We start from the raw sequence: 27,487 nt of genomic DNA, 5'->3' as shown, positions 1-27,487 counted from the left end.
AACCACTTCTCACGGCGTGACTGCTTAATATGAATAAGTATGTGCAAACATTTGTAGTGTATGTGCTGCAGTGGTTTTAAATGTGTAAGAACTTAAAGTGCTAAGCATGACTTGGAGAAAGTGAGACACTCTCAGCAACTGTAATTCATTATAGACAGTTTAGATTGTGTTTTCGATTGACATTGGAACTCTTCTGTCTCGTGAGATCACAAAATGTTGTCGATAATGTGACTTCTGATTATTCCGAGAAGCAAGTGTCAGTGGATATCGACTTCTGAAATCGGGAGCGCTTGATGTCTTACTTGTCTAATATCGCCTTTACGGACATAGCAGCTTATGCACGGGGCAAGAAAAACAAACGAGTCTTCCCGGAGTTGTTTTTATTTTATTGCACTAGACTTCTTCAAACATAAAGAGGAAAAGTGAATGATTCGATAGTTTGCGGACAAAATGTGAGATAAATTGGAAGTTTATTGATAATGAATCAACTTTTTCGGCATTAAACTGACAGATTGAGAAGGTTATTGAAAACTCTACACGGCATTATGCCATGCTTGATAAAAATGGACATTTTTCGGTGTTCTCTGCTTTTGTTCGTTATGTCGGTTTTTGCTGAAAAACGAAGAATTGCGCGGTCTGATCCAGAGGGAGATCTAGTGATAGGGGCGTTATTTCCGGTGCACAAAGGTCCGAAAGACTTGACCGGATATACCCGTACTTGTGGCGAGGTTTGGGAACAGTACGGAATACATCGGGTAGAAATTTTTCTCCGCACACTAGAAGAAATTAATAACGATAGTTCTCTTCTACCTAACATTACTCTAGGGTATGACATTCGAGACTCTTGCTGGTATTCTCCAATCTGTTTGGAACAAAGCATAGATTTCATTAAAGACTCTATTGCAAGTCTGGATGAATCGGAATCTAAGAATACAACCGACGGATGTAAAACGGAGAATCGTAAGCCGATAGTTGGTCTGATTGGACCGGGCACCAGTCAGAACACCATCCAGGTCCAAAACCTACTGCAGATCTTCAAGCTACCCCAGATAGGTTACTCTGCTACCAGCATGGAGCTAAGTGATAAAAACTTGTACAAGTATTTTATGAGAGTGGTTCCTTCAGACATGTTTCAGGCGCAAGCCTTGTTAGACATAGTGCTCCAATTCAACTGGACGTATATCTCAACAGTACACACAGATGGTAAGCTTAATATCTCTCTCTCTCTCTCTCTCTCTCTCTCTCTCTCTCTCTCTCTCTCTCTCTCTCTCTCTCTCTCTCTCAGGGTGTTTTTTTTCCATTACAGTTTTTGATAATTTGATAAAGCGGTTAGCGGTTGTATATCTCTTTTTTACTGCTTATCTTTATGCATGTTACTTCCGTGAATTTTACAATTTAAATAGAGTTGACACTTGAATACAAAATGCAAACAAAAGGGAATACCGTAGTATCTAAAGCTGAGGAGGCGTTTTGGGAGGGCTAGCTTGATGTATTAGACGTGCTCTGTAGTTTCTCGGAACTTCTCGATCGATTTTTTTAAACAGATCTTTATCAGATATGGGATTGAGTTTGCAAACAAACTCTACATTTATTCTTGAAAATGAAAAAAAATGGACATGTCTGCTCTCAAAATTCTTATATTGTGATAATAGAGAGAATCATAGCTCAGATCGTTTTATTGGAAGAACAAGCCTCACTTTTCAAGCAGATTTTTCAATTATTGATTTAAAAAAAAACAAACAAAAACAAAAAACTCGGCAATTTTGACAAAATATATGACAAATTTTGTACAAAATATTATAGTTTGTAAATTCACGAAACAACATCTCGATTCTGTAGATGGTTCCTTGTCAGGAAAAACTGCATTTTTCTTCAATATATTACTTAAATGGTACATGTTTATGTGCTCCTACAATCCGAAAAACGGATCTTGAGATTCGATCGACATTATTGTGTGTCAAATTTCACGACAGTGGGAGTTAAACAGGAGCGCCTTTAAAACCGCAAAAACAAGAAGAGAAATTATCGCACTCCTTTAAAAATGCAGGTCCTGTTTTATATTTACATTTCATTAAATATTATTAAGAAATTTCATAATGTTACAACCTATATATTATGTTTTTTCTCTTGGTACCCCCCTTCCCAAAATATGAAATATGCATTTTCTCTAACAAGCTCTAAAGATATTTTAAATGAATTTAAAAATGTAAAATAAAGATCTGATGTAACTAGACCGAGACACTAGAGTTCTCTCGAGGCATTTTTATACGTATAAATGCGGTGTCAAACGGGCGTAAAAAGTTAAAAGACGAGATTCAATTGTTTCAAAATAAATGTTGTACTTTAACTATGACCAATGATGACCTGTAATATCAAACTGTTTTGAAACACAAATCATAATGTAAATTTGCATTAACTATCTGGTTGGGTTTAAATATAAAACTGACAATATGACACAATATATCTCCGACAATGACACAGTACTCGTGAAGCACCACAGCCAGTGTCTCTAGCTTCCCGTGTGCGGTTAAGTTCCTTCTGATGTGCAGGGGTTTGGACCTGAGTAGGTCATTCAAACTCCTCTGTCGACGACAGCACAAGCTCCACTCAATAAGACAAGATAGAGATACACTAGAGTCAAAATTTATTGAAATACATGTATTAACGATCATTGATGGCAAAGCGAGTTTCAAGGAAATGGATCTAACTATTCCAGCCCTAATATATGAAAACCAATCATTTTTCATGAAGTTATGATGTCAACTAGATTCATATCGGTGTTGAAATTTAAATTAATATATATTTTGTGGACCATGATTTATTTACAAACCCAAAATTAAGCCTGATTCCAATTGCGATCGTCAGAGATGTATTTTTTATTCCTCTTTCTTTATTGATAATTATGATCTCGGGCATGAACTGTTTATATTTGCAATTAAAATCTTGATTAATATGGGTCAGAACAAGCAGTAAGTGATAAATGGCGCGAGCTATCAGCCCAGAACACAGCTCGGCGCTCTCTGCTTATAAATGACCGACGCCGTACATGTCGATTGTGATAGCAATTTAAATAGAAATCAATATTTTCCGCTAAAACTGATTAAATATTAAATTAATTAGGAGAATTCGTGCTTTCTATATTGATTTCTTTATTTATTTTCATCAGCTGTCACTACATAGATAAAAATAACGTGTTCATCGATCTATTTTAACAAAGGAGGCTATAGTTACCCGGTTTATTGTGATAATCAAACCATTAAAACTAATTTCCCAGAAGAAAACAATTGCTGTAATTAACCAATGGTCCAATAGTTGAAGCGTAGAGAGTTTAATAAATAAATTTCTGAACATAAAACCATCAGAAAGTAATAGACAAAGTAAAACCAAATCTTACTTTGGACTGTGAACACACCAAAGCGGGGATTGAGGGGATGAATACGGTATTTGGTTTGGATGAATGTGTATCAAATATATAGCCAGTCGTATCAAAACTTCATCATAACATTTCCCACAAAATTAATTGAAATACGTTACGCTTTGAATTCATAATTCTGCGCTGCCTCTGATGAAGCCTGTTTTTTTTTTTTACTAACTAACATGTAGAATAAAATACTCATTAGTTCAATGTTAAGGAGTTTCCTTACGTATATCTAACGGTAACTCATGTTGACTTCACAATGTCGTGCGTACGGTATGATTATTGGTATTATATGTGCATCGCTTAATGGGCGTTAACAGAGAGGCAAACGGTTTGAATAACCTATTTGTTTTTTTATGCTATGTCATTCATTAAGTACATGTATATACCATGTATAACCCTCCGCCATTCTCCTGTTAATTGTGTGTATTATATACCTATAAGCCACATGGCTCCTTTGGTCAATAAAGAATGAAGACATGTATTGTTTTGTCTATATGCACTGATTTTACTAATCATAGAGACATTATACATACAGTATAATTACTTAACCGACATATTTACTGATTTGTTACAAAGAAAGAAGGACATAAGTATTACAATACAATGAATTTCTGCCAGGCATAGGGTGAGAGAGATACTTTGATTGAACACATCACTGCTCCGTCAGTTTCTTCTTTTACTTCTTTGAAATAGGCATGTTTTGAATCAAAAGAGAATTAAAGGGACCTAGACACGATTTGCGCTCATATCAATTTATTTTTGATTTTTAATAGCGAGCGCAGCTCGCCGGCGCCCAGCGCCGGTGACCGAAGCGAGCTCTAAGAACCAATGCGTGCGGGAAAAAGAACGAGCTAAACCTACAGATTTTTGTCTACGTCCCATAATGCTGTTTTCTCCCGTGGTGCTATGCCAAAAATGGCTAACATTTAACTTGTAATTTACGGTGCTTTGAGGTTTGAATACACGTTTTGAGTACTGCACAAGATTTGTTGAGACCCAAGAAATTTTTTTCCATTCCCAAATGATTCTAGATTTTAACGTATGGCGTCACAGCAATCTCGCGTTACATTTCCCGTGATACATTTAGAGGTGGTCAAACACCCTTTAATGCGTGTACTAGCTATTTCAGTATAGACTGTGATAACTGCCTTAGAAGATCTTTTTGATTTTTTTTTATAGAGAGATTATATATATATATATATATATATATATATATATATATATATATATATATATATATATATATATATATATATATATATATAGTAGTTAGAATGTAAAAATAAACCCCCAAAAATGTGAATTACCAGGGGAAAAAAAATAAAATTCAGATAACAACAAGGTACAAAAAAAGTAATACTGTATCAATTCTCTCCAAAAGTAAAGAACGGCTTTAGGTGGAAGCAAGTAAATGTATTTTGTAAGATTTTTTTTAAACTTAGAAATCTTATAACTCTCTCTCTCTCTCTCTCTCTCTCTCTCTCTCTCTCTCTCTCACACACACACACACACATAGTCTTTAATGTTAGTTGATAGCTATATAAAACTAAGTTAACAATGATGCAAGGTATGTGTAATTCTTGCTGCACTCGCCACAACGGTAGCACCGTAAGACATATGATTAACATGTAGAATTATTAATATAGGTATTTTAGTGCCTCGTTAAAATTCGAAACTCCAATATCGGGTTACAAGCAAGATACAGAGTTTGAAATTCATTGTGTTGTTAACAAATTTAATCTTGAGTCTTGTGATTCTTGTTATTGTTTACATTTATATTGTTATCGTACATGTACACTTACATGTAGTATTGAATGCTTAGTTTTGGATGTCGTCGGTCCTTTAACACAACAAGACTGTGTAGAAAAATTGAATAACGCGCGTTAGTTAGATTTTAGACTGATTCATATATGTTGGCCAATTAAAACTTTACCCTACATGTTTACTTAAAGCTAGCTATGCTTATACTGCAAATTGTGATGGCATTTTTTGATATTCTTAACATTCAGTTACTACAGATATTTTATGAGAAATTATATCTTTGAATATTTTATCAACTCGGAAACCTGATCAATATCCAGCTACTTGTTTGTAGTGATTAAAAAACGGTGTATGCTGTATGCGCACCAATCTCTTTCTTACAAGTGTCACAGTGCCGTGTTTTGTACTGAATGGGTAGTATTCTATATTCTATGTATTTTGGTCTCATGCACAGCGGTAAGAGTGTAAGAGAGTTTAAAGATTGAAATTCGATCCCAGCAGAGACAACTTTTAATTCTTTGTTGTCTTTCGTATTTTTTTAGTGGTTATTTTCATCGAATTTAGCCCAAAATCTTCAATTTCCCTCGATTTTACATATAACATGTTAATTTATAATAACATTATAGATTTGAAATTAAAATAAATATCAGTTATATTTTTATTATTAAAGATATAACAGAACTCGTTTAGAAAAGAAGATACCATATTGAGGGCATAGAACCAAAATAATCGAGAACCCCGTGGTTTCCTCAATTTTGTACATGTAAAACAATGAATTGAACATTCTTTGAATATAGCAGAGTGATCTCTCTCTCTCTCTCTCTCTCTCTCTCTCTCTCTCTCTCTCTCTCTCTCTCTCTCTCTCTCTCTCTCTCTCTCCTAACTAAATTACATAATTATATGCACTCGCAGCACCTGCGGACGAGCAATAATCCGCACTTTAATGACTTTCATTCCCACAGTAATCATATTTCCACGAAACTTGATTTGTCTGGAGACAAGACACTGTTGCAAAACAAAAAGGCAATTTGGTCGAACAGGAAAACTATGGAGAAAACTATTTTTCATCAAGGAAGTTTAAAAAAGCCAAAAACAAATATTTCACAAGTTTAGAAAATCCGCTAGGAATTAATATAATAAATTTTCACCGTTTTACTTCACAATATAATAATATTCAAGCTGTCTTAAGCATGCATAAGTACATGTAAGGTTTCATGCAGTTATATTTACTTTGTCGATGATAACAACGCGAATCAAATAGTTAACGTATAGTCTGATACGTTTCACCAAAACCGAAAATGACGTATTGTAGGGCGCAAGCGGGGTTTGCATAGTTATACGAAATGAAAAAAAAAATGTAAAAATATTATGAATTAAATGACTGAACCATTGGTGAAAATATTAATATAAATATAAGTAATAAGGAATCCTTTTCTGGATATAATGAGGTGTTCAAATACGACCGGGCGTGATCAAATCTATCATAAAGCCCTCCGGGCTTTATTGGATTTACCCATTTGGAATGACTCGAAAAATGGTATCATTTTCCTTAGTTTAAGGTTATTTTTCTGATGTCGGAAACCAAATTAAAGATTTGTCATTATGATAAGCTTCATGGAAATAATAAAACCTTTTGACAAATGCTACGAATTATTAATCGGTATTAATGAAACGGCGATTCATTAAAGCATGTGAAACAATCGACATCGACCCAAACCAAACTGTGAATATCGTGGTCGACCCAAACAATACGCTTTCGCGTTGTTTACTTTCTACAACAAGCTTGTGCGTTCATATGTTGAAACAAAAAGGACTTATATTGTAAAACGCTTAGAATAATACAGTGAAAAATTGTCTTCATTGCTCTTTGATTGAGTTAAGTTGTAAACTTTTAGTGCCGAAAGTTTATAACAATGAAAAACACTATACCCTTCATTTGCGCACAAATATCTTTAATGGCAATGATAACTGCGATATTGTGTAAAAGAAATCCTTTAGTTATGTTATTATTGTAAGTCTTAGCGAATCAGTTGGCCCGCTGTGGTCAGTCAAAATTTGTCTGAATCATTGAAGATACATTAAGAATTAAATAGGAATAATTCACATACATGCATCCCTTTAAATCAAACTCTCATAAGCCTCTTTGAATTGTAATGTAATACCGGTATATTACATTACGATATGTGTTAGATAAAATAGGAACTGTTGCGAATATTAAAAAAGACTTTAATTTGATGATGTGCAAAAATTGATTATGGGTCTGAGTACTACGTCATTAGAATATTTGCGCACAATGGACAGCACTCCATGTAACGCTGGTTGGTTGGCCCTGGGGCGTGCCGCTATCTCGTTCCTCCTTGGCTTGGCCCACTTGTTTTGGGAACCGCGAAATCACGACTGATTGGTTTGAACAATTCCTTGTTCTCACGGCAAGGGTGTTTTATGATGAAGCAGAAAGCTAATTTCCTCTTTTTCTTTTGTGCACGCAGAGATTTACAGCCTTCGCATTGTAAGAAATTGAAACGAAAATAAGATAATTACCATGCATATATCAATTGTGTTTTTAGTCGACCAAAGAGATATTCGTTTATTTCGTATGGCTATGCTAGAGCAGGTTGTAAATAAAGAAACACCCAATAGCTGATCTAGTTTTAATTTCAATAAACTGCTAGATTTATATGTATGTACACAGGTTTTTGACTTGTCAAAATATTAGAAATAAGTTCGCTAAAATGTCAAATAGGAATCTTAGTTTATAACTTTTTTATAGCAGATACACGAGAACACCAAGCACTAGTGAACGCCTAAAACTAATATCAAATGTATTCTCTTGTGAACACGCTGAGTTTCCACTGTCTTTATTAGATCTTGTCCGTCATAATCAACCAATACTCACATATTCCTCTTTCTGACACTCACATTTCCGGCCGGTGTCTTTCTAGAACTGGGTTCTGTAAATACTTTACCGGTGTCGGCCGCCGCAGATGTTACTTTGTACAATGTACAGCCTACAGGGAAAGGTTTTTGTTATTATACTTATCACCTACCTACAGTGGTAGATACTGAAGGATGCCGCGAAAATATTACTTAGTCATGTTTAATGTATCTCCAAACCAATAGTGTTTGGTTTAGTTTTGGTTTAATAATTTTCTTAAAATATTTAACAGCATATTTGATGTGCTCTCGGTAAATAAAATCCAGTCCGTATTTGTTATTTAAAAACAGCCAAAAAAAACTTCCATTTTTTTTTGTGGGGGGGGGGGGGGGGGTCCAGTCCTTTCCGGGCCCATTATAATCAACCATTTGAAATTAATCGAAACACTATTTTCACTATTAAAAAAAAGAGCAATGAAGTGTTTGGTTTTCAAGAAACACGCATTGATTTCAATGCGAATGTCGCATGAATAATTGCGACGGCAAAGACTCCACTTGTCTTAGCTGTTTTTGGAATGTATGTATTTATGGCAACTTATATTACACTGACTAGGCAACCAACCTTATCTTTTAAAACGTCTTAGCATTGCAAAAAAACTAAAGTCAATGCGTGTCTTTTCCATCCTTGGACAATATATTGATAGGCATCTCTAAGTTACGTCAAATAAAGGACTTAGTTTCTTAGACAAGTAAAATCCCTTGCTGATCATATCAATAAAATTATTGAGGTCTATTTGATGGTCATTTGAGAAATACAAATTTGTTCAATACTGACAGTGGACGTCTTTTTAATATTGTTGTTTCTAAATGCTTACAAGAGGATTAACCGTATTAGATGATTGCGCAAATATCCATTTCTTTATAATCGTAAATTACAATTTCAAATGATATTTTCTCAATTTAGATTTGTTTTTTTATTATAAAATAATATCTTGCAAAAGCAAAGTTTTTAATTATAGTCAGAGTTTGAATATTTTAACAAATACGAAGAATTTTTTTAAAAAAATACCCTTAAGTTCTTAGAATTTGTGATATCGATCTCTCATCATAGAAAGCCCTGTTTTATAATGTTATCCAAGGTTTAGTACTCCAACCACTGAGCAATGTAATTCACAATTGAGTGGTTTATTAATATGCTATTGCGGTTTACAGACATCTATCCCTGAAACGTACAATTATTAAAACACAAAGTTATATTTCTAATAATTAGTGGCTCTTTATTCAAAGTGTTCGATGATTGAAATTGGTGAGTTTTTCAATAGTCCTGAATTAGACTAGTATGGCAAAAATGGAGTATACACTATGAAATAAAAAGGATTGGAGTTTTAAAAGATGGCACAATTTGAAGATTGTGTACTTATACCACGGTTCGAATTAATATATTACAAGTATTGAACCCATGGAAGTGTTACAAATCGATGTTTTGTCGAATATACATCGCCTGGAACGAATTCATAAAAGAATGATTAGATAAGTTGATATTTTTTTGTGATCGGCTTTGGTCAGTGACAGTTGTGTCCGTGTGAGGCATTCGGTAAAACTCACTATTTGCGCATATATTACGCATATATTTGTGCTACTTAATTAACTATGCAGGACAGCTTCGTGTAAATATATAATTAATACTTAAGGAAAATTATTTTGATGAATTTGACTTTAGATTTGAACATTAACACAGTTACATAAATGACACTTCGCTTAATAAGGCAATCAGTTTTTGACCACTTCACCATATTTTCATGGTGGTAGTGGTAAACACTAGTTGATAACCCTGAAAATTTCAGGCCCCAAATATGAATTATAAATTTTGAATTGCGAATAGGGAACTGCGCTCCAAAAACCGATTGCCGCCTAATAAACGTAAAGCTAATTCGTTCCTTCCCATTTCGGAAAGTTACAAAATAGTGCGATTTATCTTATTTGATGCATAAAAACATTTCATGCGCATCATTCTCTTAAAAGAAATACTAGTCTTACTTAGTATCTCATCCATCGTTATATAACCTTAATCCTCCATTTTCTTTAATGTTTATTGGTAAGAAAGAAACCCGAAAACCTTAGAATCCCAAAACATCAGCGTTGATGATTTTTTCTTGTAAAATAAGTGACAATTTTGAACTATATGTGCTTATATTCTATTGATTAATCGTGTTGAGTTTCATGTTTCACAATTATACAATGTACCATACTACATGTACAAAAAGTGGACCATATAGCGACTCTCTACCGACTCGACTACAACTAACAGTATACTAATACATGTAACCACCAATTTAGGTTTAATTATTCCTGCTTTTTCCCAGGAACCCTGATTTCAACTATTCATGCTCACATGACCGTCAGTATAACTATTTCATTGCTTTTTTAAACAAATTCCAAAAAAAAGCAAAGTACTATTTTGGCAATATTGCAATAAAGTTATCATATACGGAAAAGGAATTCATCTAGATATGATTAAAGCTGAATGTAACTGGAGTTGATTCTTAATCCCCTCTAGAGAGACCAAAGAGTCTGAAACATGCAATGTGGGTGAAATATAGCCTCCTGGGATAAGATCAAAAGCTGTATGATGGCGTAAATACGGGACTCGGACTTTTTCAGATACAATCATGAACAATCCTATTTACTTAAAATTTACAATTGGTTGTCTCTCCAGAAATAGACTATGCCACTACTTAATACACAATCAAGATTGTTAAGACGAAAACTATCAAATGAATAATTTTGAGGAAAAAAAATAGCATTCTTTAGTTGAGAAAAAAGTTGACTGTTGGAAAACTTATCGTATGAAAATGATAACCACAGGAAGGTACACACACCAGTATATCTTCACAAGTTTGTTTTCTGTATGTTTTTATTCATTGATGAATCAAGCGGCCTTTCAAATAAATCAATGTGTACTTTGATGTCTTTAATCCATAGATAACTCAGAAATCTTTGGTTGAACAAATATAATTCAAAGCACAAAAGTCAAGATGGCTAAAAATAGAATAACCTCATTGACCATTCAGGTGTTACTGTTAATAGATAATCTGATGTCTGTTGAACAATTACCTGTACAAACTGAAGCCTATTACAAGTCGATACTAATCCCGATGTAGAACGATCAATATAGTGGAGTGTTTGATTTGGATCGCTACTCGCTCCCAAGGGGGACAACTTTATCGGTGGAAGATAATTATATCCTAGCGTACTTTACGTTCGTTAAACATAAACACGTACATACCTTAGATGATAGAAACTAGATGACCCCTCTTAAGCTTACATAAAGCTACACATAAGCTTATAGTACGTAGAACAGCGTATTTCATAAGCAGAGATAAGGACTGAGGCTTTCCCAGACACTGCTGTTGTTACCTGATGTTCTTGTATGTGAAATATCACCGATGTTGACTGGGATAAATTTAAACAACTTTAAACAATATGTAATCAGATAATTAATCTGAACCAATTCTAATCCAATTCATCCACACGTAAACTCTCTCTCTCTCTCTCTCTCTCTCTCTCTCTCTCTCTCTCTCTCTCTCTCTCTCTCTCTCTCTCTTCAAAATGGTCACACTTTGCAGAAAAATTGGTAAATCTGGGAAACTGGATGTCGAATGAAGTACTACAATGAATGCATTCCTAATATTATAATCAATACGCACATACTGTCTTTATACTGAAAATCCTAAATTAAAATGTCCAAGTTTCCATCATGCCAACCTGGCACAGTGCTATATGCTGTCCGTCCTTCTGAGTTTTTTCTTCCACTTCATTGTCACTGCATGTTTGTTAAAGATCATTGCAGTTTTTATGAACAATAAGAGTTGTTTTGATTAATCCTTAATGTTCGATAATAGTGGGCCAGGAAGTGATTGGATGATTGTTTTAAGCCGTTTTAATTATATCATTTAGGGACTGAATTACATCGATCAAAAGCACACCAAATGTGCTGTTACATGCACATATTTTCAAGAATATTATCAAACACTATTTATTTTATTCTGGAGATCTTGAGATACATTGACTCAGAAGCAAATTCCCGACATCTTTTAGTGTCCAAAGTGATAATTAATAGATAGTTAGATAATAATAAAACTACGAAAGCCGATTAGGGCCACATAAAAAAATATTTTTATCTCGTAATAACGAGAAAAGATCTCGTTATTACGAGTAAATTATCTCGTTATTACGAGAAAAGATCTCGTTATTGCGAGTTAATTATCTCGTAATTACGAGAAAAGATCTCGCTATTACGAGTAAATTATCTCGTAATTACGAGAAAAGATCTCGTTATTACGAGTTAGTTTTCTCGTAATTACGAGAAAAGATATCGTAATTACGAGAAAAGATCTCTCTATTACGAGTAAATTATCTCGTTATTACGAGAAAAGATCTCGTTATTACGAGTTAGTTTTCTCGTAATTACGAGAAAAGATCTCGTTATTACGAGTAAATTATCTTAATTACGAGAAAAGATCTTGTAATTACGAGAAAAGATCTCGTTATTACGAGTAAATTATCTCGTTATTACGAAAAAAGATCTCATTATTACGAGAAAAGATCTCGTAATTACGAGAAAAGATCTCGTTATTACGAGATAATTTTCTCGTTATTACGAGAAAAGATCTACATAAAATGATGCGTTTCTGAAAAGAATTCGACTGGATAACCCTTTCAGTCTTTTTCATTCAAGAAACGTTTATTCAATTTTGATTAATATTTTAAAATAACAACGATCATTTGTCATTAATTTCTAGATATCAATAATTGGATTTCACATTTTATCTTATATGAATGAAAGGAAAGAACTTCATGTAATTTTACTATTTAACTTATATATATTATAATCCCACTACGAAGTAAATATACCAGGTATTCCTATAGTCGTAAAAGTTACAGATAACTTTTATGACTTTATAGTTTTAGTCATGGATATGGATATACACGATTTACCCGAATTAGTGTTTTATATGTTTATACACAACCTACATGTATATTGAAAATAATTGATTTTGTATACTAACATTTTGGAGTCTGAAAACAAATTACACGTATCCTTCTTAATAATTGATAAACAGTTCGATGATGTTATTAATCAATCTGCTTTGCTACTTCTTCTAAAATTTCTTTAAAACTGCTTGATCCGATTTTATATCAAATTATGCGTACGCTTTTAAACGATGATTATGCTAAGTATGACATTGCAGTAGTTTTACATAAAAAGATTAGAATAATGAAACGCGACATTTTAAATAGATCTTTTCTCGTAATAACGAGATAATTAACTCGTAATAACGAGATCTTTTCTCGTAATTACGAGACCTTTTCTCGTAATAACGAGATAATTAACTCGTAATAACGAGATAATTAACTCGTAATAACGAGATCTTTTCTCGTAATTATGAGATCTTTTCTCGTTAAAACGAGATAATTAACTCGTAATAACGAGATAATTAACTCGTAATAACGAGATGATTAACTCGTAATAACGAGATCTTTTCTCGTAATTACGAGATCTTTTCTCGTAATAACGAGATGATTAACTCGTAATAACGAGATGATTAACTCGTAATAACGAGATCTTTTCTCGTAATAACGAGATGATTAACTCGTAATAACGAGATCTTATCTCGTGATTACGAGATAAAAATATTTTTTTAAGTGGCCCTATTCGTCTTTCGTATAAAACCCTTTCCCTGTACAATGTAACATCTGCGGCGGCCGACACCGGTAAAGTATTTACAGAACCCATTTCTAGAAAGACACCGGCCGGAAATGTGAGTGTCAGAAAGAAGAATATGTGAGTATTGGTTGATTATGACGGATAAGATCTAATAAAGACAGTAGAAACTCAGTGTGCTCACAAGAGAATACATTTGTTTTTAAAAATAGTCTTAAAAAAGAAATTCAACCATGCTCTGTTTTCATCAAGGTAATAGTTGGATCCATCAGTGCTTCAGTTTATATTGTATATTTATGGTTTTAATTGTAATCATACCGATGTAAGTAATTTTCACGATTTTTCCATAATGTGGTCGCACACGAATACCAGACTGACTGCTGTATTGTTACTGTTTTATTCACACAGAACTGTATTATATATTGGAATGAATGTTTTGTAATTTGCCTTGAATATGTTGAGCTATAATGCAGAAAAACTGTAGCTAAAGTTTCTGGGAATCCTTTTATTGATTTGTTTTACGAGTTCGTCTTTTCTATACATAGTTGACAGGGAAGAATCTGGTAGACAAATCTGTCTCGGCATAGAACTGGCAGCGTCCGCGGTCCCCAATACGTCTTAATGGCCGGCCTGGCTCTGAATCTCTATTATTTATAAGCAATACCGGAACCAAAAATAATGCTGCGCCTCATTTTCTCTTTATAATCTTATCACATATTAGTAGTACAAATGTATTTTATTGTTCATATTACAATAAACCCGTCAATATATTCTACTTTTACGAACCCAATATAACCCTGTTCAATAGATTTTTACAATTAATAAAGCACAGTTTTTATACCAATAGGAACTGGTATATAAAGAACAAAGTTTAAAAATGTCTGGTTTTCGTAAAGCCTTTACAGCTGCCTGTACCTTGCTTTAAGGTGTTCATATGGTTCCAAAGCGGGAAACGGGGATACTGAACGTGAAAAATTATGTTTAACATATGTCGCAGTTGTCATATATTGTTTTATATTTTGCGTATTTACATTTGGCGCGCATTGCCAATGGAGCTTGTATAAGAGATGAATGAGTGAACGTATGAATGAGTTTTGGGTTAGTCACGTGAGGATTTTGTTTACAGGTGTATGTTGACCACGTGTTTCTTCTTTACTACTATATTACAGCTGACCAATAGAAATTTACGACTGAATTCATTAATATGCATGACTTTACTAACTCACTATAAATAGCGAAAATCCCGCCAATTCCCCAACCCCCACGACTTTTACCTTCATGGTAGACACAGTGAAGTGAATCTTTACCTTACCTGTACAAGATATTTCATATATTTTGTTAACTCATAGTTCTGGATACCTGGTAAGCTTCCGTTTACCTTGTAATTGAAATATATAAATTGTAAATTACTTATAATTCATTTTATTCAAATATTCTAAATTACCGTGCGATGTTGCATATGAATTGTGAGTGTGAACTCGAGTGTTTGTACTTATAGGTTTTATTTGATAATATACAATCCTCGAAATAAAGAAGCAGTGAATACATGTAGCTGAAATCAGTACCAGCGTTATTTATTCATACAAGACCCTGCGACACATATAGTTCTAATGAGAGCTAAACACCAAATGAGTCGCTAAATATGTAGATGGAATTAATTTCTAAAGATCACTGAACGAATATATCGTGCTTTTTCAGCAAAATGTAGACATACTGCATTCAATGCGTGAATCATCTTGTTTGGCTCTCTGTACTACATGTATTCTGTACTCATCAAAAACGGTCGTAAATATTTAACTCTTTGTCAATATTTGATATCTGTGTTTAAATGGCGTATAATTGATGATTAGAATAGAAATTGAAAGCCTTATTGGAAATCGTGCGTTCCTAGTTTAGCGGTGTTGACACCGTTTTGTATTTAGTTAAGATTATTTTGACGTTAATCGTACAATAATAAAACTATCCAATATATAAAACTATCGTGATGAAATACCTGTGCTCACATGCCGTGTGTTTTATTGAAATTTGAACATGTTGATGTCATAGATTTCTAATGCTAACAGAAGGGCAAATATGTACACCGAATGAAAATATTTAACACTGCATGCATCTCATAACAATAATTCTTTCATGGATTGTGTATAATCTGCTCGTTATGTCTGGTTCTCGGTACCCAGCATACAGAAACCATAGATGGTTTTGTATTCCTGTAATTCTAAGGCTTTCGATTACCAAAGTTTTATAGATTTTAAACATATGAAATTGTTACAGATGTATATTAATTTGATCGCCCAATTTTTCAGACAAAGCACAGACTACGAAATCACTATTACATTTTTGAAAATTTGACAACTTCTGCGTCATTTTGATGTAGGATACTTGCCTATATATAGGCGCCACTGTGTAGTTTCCTGTACAACACTCGGTAGCTGAACACTCTGCTTAATCTACTTTAATAGCCTGACTAGGACAGTGTTTGGTGTTGCTGAAGCTATATCAATTTGTTGTCCATTAGCACTCGCTAATGGATAGACATGTCACTACTGTAATAAAGCGGTGCTTACTCCTCAGTATATCATTCATCCTGAAATTTCCTATAGAATCATTGAATTGTTGGGGGGGGGGGGGGTAATAAATCATCATTTATGTTATAGATATGTTTCAAGGTATTAAGAGAGTTTTATGTAAGAAAGTTTTGGAAATAGTAGCCCACAAACAGGACCGGTGTTACATGTAGACTGAATCCAAGTACTCAGATGTGAAAAAAAAACTTGTTAGTTTTTAATCGTTTATAAATAATCACACAACCACGCATTCAGAAAGAATGGGTTGTAATATTACTTTGTTGATGAATGCTGATATATTTCCATAAACACATATACACATCATAAGTTTCGATCGATTTTTGGGTCACAGGAGTCACGCAGGTGACCTATTGCAATCGGTCTTCGTCCGTCGTGGTGCGCAGTGCGTCGTTTGTTATCATCAATTTCACATTTTTTACTTCTTTTTTAAAACTACATAACCAACATATGATAAAAAGGCCAAGGTTTTAAATCTTTTTCTTCTTCCATACATGTCGGGAAAAAACTAAAAGCTATGATGTCCATGAAGCTCTCTACCAAAATTTTGAAATTCATAACCCTTGGGTCAGGGCTTTAGGCCCTAGGGTAAGATCAGTATGACCATATAGGAAAAATGAATGAAATCTTACAAAATCTTTTAATCTACTCCCATATATATTTAAGGAAAACTAAATGCATGGTAATGGTGTCCATTAAGCCCTCTGCCTAAATTGTGAAATTCATGACACATGGAGACGGGTTCAGGCCCTAGGCCACATAGTGAAAATGTATTGATTTAGTAATATTTTCTTCTGTACTATCACAGTCATGGGAGATAAATCGAGATTCCTCCGACTCTTGAGCCCCCCCCCCCCCCCCCGTCCAATTTTTATTCATGATTCTTTTTAAAACATCAAGTGAGAAAAGCGGGGTAAAGTCAGAGGAGTCTCAGATTAGAGTTTAGACTTCAAAATAAAGCTTAAAATGCAAACAAGAGAGTCTCTGACATGTCAGTCTAATGACTATGGTACTCAGGTGACCATCAAGGCCTGTGGGCCTCTTGTTAACCGTGCGAGCAGTACATTTGTATGTTTACCCAACATTGGTTTTTGCAATCACTTGTAAAAAGCAAATGTAAAAAATAAAATCTTCATTAACAGGAAATTATGGACAAAGGGGCATCGAATCATTTATAAAGCTTGCTGATGATGCAGGGGTGTGCATCGCAAAATCTGCAAAAATAGCAAGAGGAGCCACGGATGAAGAACATACAGAAATAATCAAAACACTGATGAAAAAACAACGAGCCAGGGTGGTCATCTGCTTCTGTGATGGCGAGACCGTGCGGTCTCTGTACAACGCCACCACAATGGTTCCGGGCGCCAAAAACCATTTTCTGGTTGTTGGAAGGTATTCTATTATCCATGATGTTAACATACTGTGGTTTCATCAATATTCGTTGAATACCAATTTTCGTGGATTTCGTTGTTAAGTTGATCCACGAAATTTAATGTTCACTCAAGTTCTATTTCTATTAACATTTTGTATTGGTAGGGTCATTGGCCACAAATTAATGTATCCTTGAAACTGTGATTTTCACTTTATCCAAAAAAATTGATACCCTTGAATATTAATGAAACCACAGTATACTTGTATATGTACTTGTGTATTCTACGTTCGTCCTTGTTGAGGGTGATTGATTCGGACAGTGGTATTTTGGGGGTTTTTTTCTTTATTTTTTGTTAACTCATGGTATATATTTTCCCGTCAGTTTTTCAAAACTTTCGTCGTTCATCGTGATGGTGTCGCATCCATACCGTCCCGCAATTCAATATATTAATCATCTGTAATTTCTCGGCCTAAATTGTGGTGGGTTTTTTTTTTTGTAGTCTTAAATGATTTTCTACAGACTACAATTTTTTTCCAAAATTACTTCGACCAATCACAGTAGTTGTGTCCGTATGAGGCACCCGGCTTTAACTATTTGCGCACGCATTGTCACTCGCATTGCAGTGACTATAGCTTCATGTAAATCTTTAATTACATGTATATATTACTAAAAACATTTTTCAAATGCTTTTTTCTAGAGATTAAAACATTTTATTAAAGTTACATAGTGATTCAAATAACGCTTTTCTTTTTATATACTTTTATATAAGAATTTTAATCAGAGGTACACTTCGCCTACTAAAAATAAAGTTATTCATTATGATTCTTTAACACTGTGTCGGATAATTATGCCAGTGCCAAGGTATGTATACATTTACCCTCTTTGTCGGGTATGAATAATTGATGGAACAGCCATAAAAGATGTTACTAAGTGCGCTTCCGCGGCTAAAAATATCGCGCCAAAAACTTTGTCGGGAAAAATCTTTATTGAGATCGATGAACTATGATTGAATGTTTTTTTTTTCAAAAGTACATAATGGTTATGCAATTAATCGTACAATAAAATTTGCAACGCGCAATGACGTTCAGATTTAAATTCCTGTTAGTGCATGCAAGTATTGTACCCCATTTTATTCGTTGTAGTGATGGTTGGAATGACAGACCCGACGTCGTCAGAGGAAACGAGGAAAACGTAGCTGGAGGGATGTCAATAAAACTGACATCGCCAAAAATTGCAGACTTTGACGAATATTTCAACAATTTAAACCCGTACACAAACAGCCGAAATCCCTGGTTCAAGGAGTTCTGGGCTAAGACGTACGACTGTACATTTAATGATAACTCAGTACAGGAGAAAGGCTTCAAAAAGTGTACAGGTTAATATGATTTTAACTAAATATCTTTATTTATCTTTATCAAAAAAATCTTCAAAATGTTATTTCTAATTAAAGGGCTTAATATTTTTATACTTATATAATAAATGTTTTTGTCATGAAATCCATTGTTGTATTTTCATTGTATACATGTACATGTAGTCTTTTATTCTATGCAATTCTCATTTTTAAAATTTAAATATTTATTTGTGGTAAACATTGATTTACATTATTTGTCTCTTGATGCAACGCAACTCACTTAAAATTGGTCTAAAATATATTTAAACTTGAAAACTTGTAGTTATCATTACAGGAATTGACCTGTTTTATCTATAGCCGTTGTCTATTTCATCAGGTAAAGAAACGCGCAGGGAACGGGAGTATGTACAGGACTCCAAACTTGGTTTCGTTATAAACGCCGTATACACAATGGCGCACGCTTTGCACAATATGCAGGTGAATATCTGCGGCAGTAATAAAGGACTTTGCCCTGAGATGCTTCCAGTGAAAGGAGACCTTTACCTGGACTATCTGCTGAACGTTTCTTTAACCACCTATAGTAACTATGAACTACACTATGACGCCAATGGTGATCCACCAGCAAGGTAGGATCACAATTCATTTTTTTCCGATGAAATTTAAACATATAATTACATAAGCTATGCCAGCATAATTTTATATGTTACTTAAAACATGACTAGCGAGCATTATTTTGCAAGTAAAATTATCATAATGCTAGCCGATGAAGGGTCTCGGGCCGCAATGGAACTGTCAATCTTTTAGATTGAAGAATTCATTCATCGTCATAGTTAAACGATACTGACGAATGCGACTGCTTATGAATAATATCCTCCAAATGATATAATGGTCTATAAGAAACACATGTATGAGTTTAAGAATTAACTCTTAACTTCATTTTTGTTCTTCAGGTATGATATCATGAATTTTCAAAAAATAAAGGACGAGGCGGGAAACGTGACGTACAAATACGTCAGAGTAGGGAGTTGGGAGACTGGTCAGCTCTCTATGAATGAATCCCTCATCTACTGGCCGTCCAGTGGATTTGGCAGTGAAGTGGAGTCTGTGTGTAGTGATCCATGCACAAAAGGATCAGTCAAAGTACGTAAGTTACTCGCTGTGTGTTTGCATACAAAATACGTCGATAGAAAATATATTTTGTTCCTACAAGATTGCCAACTCTAGGAAAGCAAATATCTAAATATGTACCCAACTATGTTAAATTACTTGTTTCTTTATTTTATAACTCGTGTTGAATGAAATTTAAGTTTACTGTAGTTCAACTAGTTTTTCTGATATAATATAGATATTGGATGTGCCTGTTCTCCTTATTTTCTTAATTTAAGGCATCGGAAGTTATGTTCGTTCGCCCTGTCATGTGACTGTTTAGACCGATCACATGATGCATTTCAGAGAATTATTTAAATAATGTGCACTTAATAAATTTGCATATATTATTGATAGACCAGTCAATATGTGTACATCATTTACATGAACAACTTGTAGATAAACTTTACAGCATAAACAATGCATAAGATTTCGAAAGTATGAAAATGGAACTCAAAACCATGCCATGATGTATAGACTAAAAAAAAAACCACTGTTTGGTATATGTGGTATATTTGTATAGCAAAAGCTGAATGGGTAACTACTGCCGGGTACACGTATACCAGTGTAATAACTGTGTAAGATAGCCTGTACAGTCCGCATTATTTAGATACCTATTTAGAATACATTGTCAGCAATCATTTGTATAAAACATGTATATATATATATATATATATATATATATATATATATATATATATATATATATATATATATATATTATATATATATATAGAGAGAGAGAGAGAGAGAGAGAGAGAGAGAGAGAGAGAGAGAGAGAGAGAGAGAGTATAATCAAAGTTTATCATTCACTTGACCCACAAGCGATGTCATATATCTAATGTTTAACTTTACAGTTACAAAGAGTACGACATAAGTCAGTGATGTTGTTCTTTGATATGTATAGTCAAATTTAACATCGTGGTACAGCTAGTACCGACACATGTAGGACTGAAAAAAAGGGTCCACTGGTAAATGCCGAGGGTTTTCGCATTTTGCAATGCAGAATAAAAAAAACTAACCATCATATAATTTGATAACAAATTAATTTGAATTTTCATTTCCGAAACAAATACATTTAGTACTATTAGTGGTTTTCAATTGCTTCAGTACGCCTTCGTCATTTGGCTAATTGATTTACTAATCATTTTTTGTGATACAAATCGCATATCAATTTATTTTACTTGTTATTAATACCTTAGTATAAACGGATTTATTTTCAGATTTAGAAGGAATGTTACTCGGGGATGTGTCTTTTTTTTAATTGTTAATGAATTATCCTAATCGTGTTAAAAATATATTGCCATCGTATTAATCTCTTGATGGAGACTTTCGTATTCGTTGTTGGAACAAAAGTTGAATTGAAGAATTTTGTATAATAAAATTACTAATACGGTCAGCTGCTACTACATGTAGTAAATGTATATATAAGCCATTATATAAAGAACATTGCTTTTAAAATGAAATAAGAAATAGATAAAATGCATAAGGCAAAGTTAAAGACAGACGTGTATATCTGGGTTGTTTCCAGGTCTTTACTTGTACCTATATTATACCCTTTATTTAATCAGAACAATCTTTTTTGTTACATGTGTTACAAATGCAAGTCCGAGATATAAAAATTGAACTGCAATAATAGCTGATGTATAAACAATGATTTTATAATAAATATCGAATATCCAGATAGTGTTGAGTATCAATGTCCCAGGTTTTCTCTGTTATCTAGAAGCTGGACGATCAGACCAAGTGCTGCTGGACGTGTATTCCTTGCAAAGAGAACGAGATCATGATGGATTCCAACACGTGTAAGGCGTGTGCTATTGGCTGGTGGCCGAATGAGGAGTTGACAGGTACCGTCCCTAGTCAATGAAACCTACATGTACATTGCTTTTGTTATAATTGAAAAAAATAGCCTTTCTTTGATCCATATAAATATACAATATATACTAATACACACTGAACATATACTTAAATTGCTTTTCTGTAAAGTTTATCTATGGATTCACCAAATATTCCGGCTAATTCGTTATTTGTGGTAAACACGAGACACTGACATTAGGTAGTATTTGCATTTTTTTTTCAACGACATCTACTTTTATCTTTATTTCTTATATTTTTCTTTGAAGTACCTCGTGTAAAAATAGCAAAAATACTGGAGCAGTGATATTAAGCAAATTAATTTAAAGACACAGATAAAAAAGGTCATATGATACTAGGCCTACAACACGCAATACCAATCTGATATACGTGTGTTTTAATGAACGTCAAGTGTATGACTGTTAAAATGCATTTTTCCCGTCATTCAAAACTGACGCAAATTATAGCGTGCATACATGTACATGTAGCTTTAAATATTGCAAATATGAAAAGTCTAATAAGATGACTATATTCGCAATATATTTACATCTACCAAGCATAATTTCCTTTATTTCTTACGGAAACTTATAGTTAATTCATAGCTCTATAGAAACAGCCAGACTGAAATCTACACGCCCTATTTATCGATTGGTCGAAATCTACAGCGGCTGAAAGTGACAGGACTGAAATTGACACGCCCTGTTTATCGATTGGTCTGAACCTACAGCGTCCTTAGTAAAATCCCGGACTGCACGAAATAATCATGACGATGCCAGACTCAAAGTCTCACTGGAGACGATTTGGCTGTTTCTTTTAGCTAACGTACTTTTGTACATTAACAGTTGTTTAGTGAATTTTACTAACTTTTCATAATCAATTTATTTATTAGTTAAAATAAAGATGATAATATAAGCAATAAAATGCTTTCTTTGATGATTCATGCGGGTTATGAAGGTAGCGATCATTGCAGGAAAAATTTACATAACCCGCTATCGCGGGTTATGTATTTTTCCTGCAATGTCGCTACCTTCATATCCCGAATGAATCACCAAAGAAAGCATTTCATTGTTTAAGTGTTGCACTTTTGTTAATGTAAATGATACGGCCAACACTGATTTACGATTGAGCTTATACTCTGATTACTTATGTTACATTATGTTTAAGAAATATTATAACATAATTGCAAAATCTGACTAATATGATTATATTTTGAGACTGTAAATTATAAAAATCGTATTCGCGCCTTTCTGTGATGAGAATGTTTAAGCGTCACTCTGCTTGTTAAGGACCGTTCGTTGGCGGCAAACAGTGTCAATGTTATGTCATCTAATGTCGCCATTTCATGAATAATTGTGATGATTTGGCATAATGCGAATAGTCTATACGTTTATGAGACTCAAGAAACTATACTTAAGATCTTAGCATCATGATACTACATATATCAATTCTTGGATCAAAGGAAATGTTCTTATGAGTCTCAAATTTTTTTTTCTTATTATCACTTTAAAGTACTGATTCGAAAAACATGAAATTTGAAAATAGATAAATGCCACATAATCAACTGTGTTACAGTGTATGTTTTATTGAAATTTCCTTCGTAATTATTTAAGCATAAGTACATGTAAAAAGTACGTAGTAACAGCTAAAAGTTTACTTACCATAGGGATTGAGAGTACATGTAACACTTAGTAACAATGGAATTTGTTCTTGAATCAAACAGTCTCAATAAACTATGCATGTCAGTGTAGTATTTCGTTACGTTTCATCATTTACTGAATACCTTGTGTTATTTTTACTACAGCTTGCAAGGAGATCAACATAGAGTACCTGAGTTGGTACGACAACGAGGCTGTGATTGTGGTGGCGGTTTCCTGTTGCGGTATTTTTGCCACCTTGTGGATTGGAGTCATATTTTTACGTCACCACGACACTCCTGTAGTGAAAGCATCAACAAGGGAGTTGATGTATATCATCATGTTAGGAATCATTATGGCTTACTCATCCAACTTCGTTCTTTTGGCAAAACCTACAATCGTCACTTGTTATTTTTCAAGAATCCTACCTGGTTTGTCTTTTTCCTTAATCTATGGATCATTAGTGACAAAAACAAACAGAATCGCCAGAATTTTAGAAGGAACCAAAAAGATAATCACTAAGAAGCCTCGATTTATGAGCGCGTCAGCCCAAGTTATCATTACTTGTATTGTCGTGGGAATAGAGTGTGCCATTATTACTGTGATGTTAATTATTGAGCCCGCTGATTCAATGCTGGACTATCCAACTGTAAAACGCGTGAGGCTCATCTGCAACACTACAACGATGGGCATTGCGGTCCCATTTGGTTTCGATCTGATGCTAATATTTATGTGCACTCTTTACGCTATTAAGACCAGAAACTTGCCGGAAAATTTCAACGAAGCGAAATTTATAGGTTTTACCATGTACACAACCTGCGTTATTTGGTTAGGGTTCTTTGCCTATTATTTTGGCAGTGAGCCAATGATACTGACTATGTCCATTTGCATTTTTCTTAGTGCCACTGTAGCATTGGTGCTGTTGTTTTTCCCAAAAGTATATGTTATCGTCTGCGCCCCAGAGAAGAACACGAGGAGTGCGTTTACCACGTCCAAAGATGTGCGCTGCCACATAGGCTCCGTTTCCTATCATTCAGAGAGCGGAAACGATTTTGGAAAGTAAGTTGAAAGAAAGGAGTCCAAGCAAGAGCCGTGCAAATAGATCTAAGACAAAACAAGTTTTATTTTGCCAACAAAAAGTACTTTTTCATTAACTTCCATAAATAGATGTAAAGAACTCCTGTATCTAAACAGCATCCCATAAACAAGCGCGGAGTCGATATGATACGATCCCAATGAGGAAATAAACGTGTCAAAAGATTTGGTGTTTATGGTCAGTATCTCCAGAAATCTATATGCCAATGACGTTATCGCGTTTCTCTTTAATGTTAGCTTATGGTAAGTGGTCGTTATTTTGATGTCCGAGTAATTAGGTTGTCGACACCGGTATCTCACACAGCTGATGAATGACACGATACTTTGACAATATGGTTTGCAGTAATCACCAATCAATGTCGTGAAAATCGTGTAGAATAGTTCGACCTATATAAAGGTGTTCCCTTACAGATATGCAGTTATGAATAACATAATTACCTTCAACTTTTATAATCATTCGTCAAAGTGGAATTTTCTTATCTTATTGAAACCATATTTCTATCAATGAATCTGATAAAAACTGTGTTTAATGACAATTCATGATATATATATACATTCAGTTCTGCAATTTAAGTGTATTTATACTGCAAATACATATTTATGTTATCGATTTCTTATTTCAGAGACAAGATGCCATTTGAGAAGGGAATAGGATTTCCACACCGAAAGAAATTTTCTTTTGGTAAATTAAAACTTGGTCAAAAGCATACAATTAACAATAGAAAGGAAACCGCTTCACTACCACCAAACATAAAGCTGAATCGGGAAAACTCGATGCACATTCAGGTCCCAACCAATCAGAAGTTTCCATGGAACAAGAAAGATAACTCCAACTCGGACTCCGGGGACGAGAACGATCGATTGTCCACCATTAGCTCGAAAGAGGAGTCACGAAGTGGGAGTGAGAAGAGAAGGAGACAGTGTAAGCAGGACTGTGGCTGTCAGACGGACACCGACCTGTACGACAACCTTCTCTACCGCTCGTCCATTCGACGGAGAAGGGCCGGAAATGTTTGTCACGAGTCAAATGGCTCAATCAACAGTGATGAAATTTTCTTGTCCTTACCTGTATCGGATTCTACTGATCATAGAGGGGTGTATAGATTATCTCCGAGGCATTCCGATCGGAGCCCTTTATTGGGAGGGTATGACTCGTCATTGGAGGGAGACCGCAAGGGGGAAGATTTCTATTTCCCAATGAATAATTTTTCAAATCTTCTTGTTCATGAGAATGTATCGGCTGAAGTCCCTTTTAAATCTGAGTCGTTGCATCCGTTAAACAAACGTGAGCCTCTTCCTATTAAACGAACAGATGATTCATATGCTGCCGGCACATCTATTAAATATTCCAGTGAATCATTTGATTCAAAATTGAAAGACAATAACGATGAATCCGAAAAACTTATAGAAAATGGGCATCTCGTTCAAATTGACGAAATTCCTTTTAATAATAGTAACAGTTGTACCATTCACAAGTCCCCACCTACCCTAAAGATAGGGTACAGCGATCTGTATAAAAGAAGACAGTTCCCTCATCCGGTAATTGTGGAGGAAAAGTCTTTAGACAAAAGTCGTTATCCATTATCAAAAATGCAACACAAGACGTGTGTTTCTCCTTTACAACAAACAGGTCACTGTAACTGTGTTATCACTGACGCCATTCCTGGGCAGTTTTCAAGGCCCAGACTTAGTGTGACGTCATACACATCGTCGGCTGCCTCTCCTGCTTCAGCAGACGACATGGCGACGTATGGAATTCAGAAATTGGAGGAGGAGGAAGTGTCCATGCTTTCTTTTCGAGATTACATGAAAAACAGAGGGATTGACTTGGACATGTCCGATGTTCAATCGAGTGAGGTTTAACTGGTGTCAAATAAACAGTTTGTGCTTGCTAGTGTAGCCAAATTATTTTAATAAGTTGCACTGTTATTTTACGTTTTTTACACTTACAATTGTCGTTCATTTGTTAAAACGTTACTTAAACTTTTTTAAAGACTTCGAGGACTTAATTTACTAAGTTTTACTAGCATGCATGATTGCTTTTTACTTTTTTAGAAAACTTTTTCATATTAAATAATATCTTTTCTAACGTAATAAAGAATTTTAATGTATATATATATATTTACACCCACCAAGTATTTCTCCCTCTATTTCTTACGGAAACTTATAGTTAATTCATAGCTCTATAGAAACAGCCAGACTGAAATCTACACGCCATTTATCGCTTGGTCGAAATCTACGCTGAAACTGACCAGAAAGTGACAGGATTGAATTTGACACGCCCTGTTTATCGATTGGTCGAGACCTACAACTACCTAAGAAAAATCACGGACTGCACGAAATAATCATGATGATGTCAGACTCAAAGTCTCACTGGAGACGATTTGGCTGTTTCTTTTAGCTAACGTAGTTTATGTACATTAACAGTAATTTTGTGAATTTTACTTACTTTTTACGCTCAATTTATTAATTAGTCAAAATAAAGATGTTAATATAAACAATAAAATGCTCACTTTGGTGATTCATGAATCATGAAATATTTGCAATAATATCATTGTAATATGTCATGTATCTCGGAATTCGAAACGTTGAAAGAGAAGTGTTTTGTTCTATGTATGAAAATTGTCATTTTACATTTTTATCAAATTTTAATAAATAATGTTACCTTT

The 27,487-nt window shown here is 34.2% G+C and overlaps 1 protein-coding gene across 1 annotated transcript; it reads left to right on the top strand.

Annotated features, from left to right (window-relative positions):
* Positions 1 to 27,487, top strand: LOC105326827 (metabotropic glutamate receptor 1). Its single transcript, XM_011427001.4, has 8 exons — positions 1 to 1,203; positions 17,506 to 17,755; positions 18,878 to 19,110; positions 19,463 to 19,712; positions 20,037 to 20,226; positions 21,959 to 22,082; positions 23,891 to 24,782; positions 25,442 to 27,487. Exons 1-8 carry the CDS (start codon positions 546 to 548, stop codon positions 26,679 to 26,681), a joined length of 3,837 nt encoding a protein of 1,278 aa, XP_011425303.4. The 5' UTR covers positions 1 to 545; the 3' UTR covers positions 26,682 to 27,487.

Source organism: Magallana gigas, chromosome 9, assembly GCF_963853765.1.
Source record: "Magallana gigas chromosome 9, xbMagGiga1.1, whole genome shotgun sequence".
NCBI lineage: Eukaryota > Metazoa > Mollusca > Bivalvia > Ostreida > Ostreidae > Magallana > Magallana gigas.
This window is presented reverse-complemented; position numbering and strand designations above follow the sequence as displayed.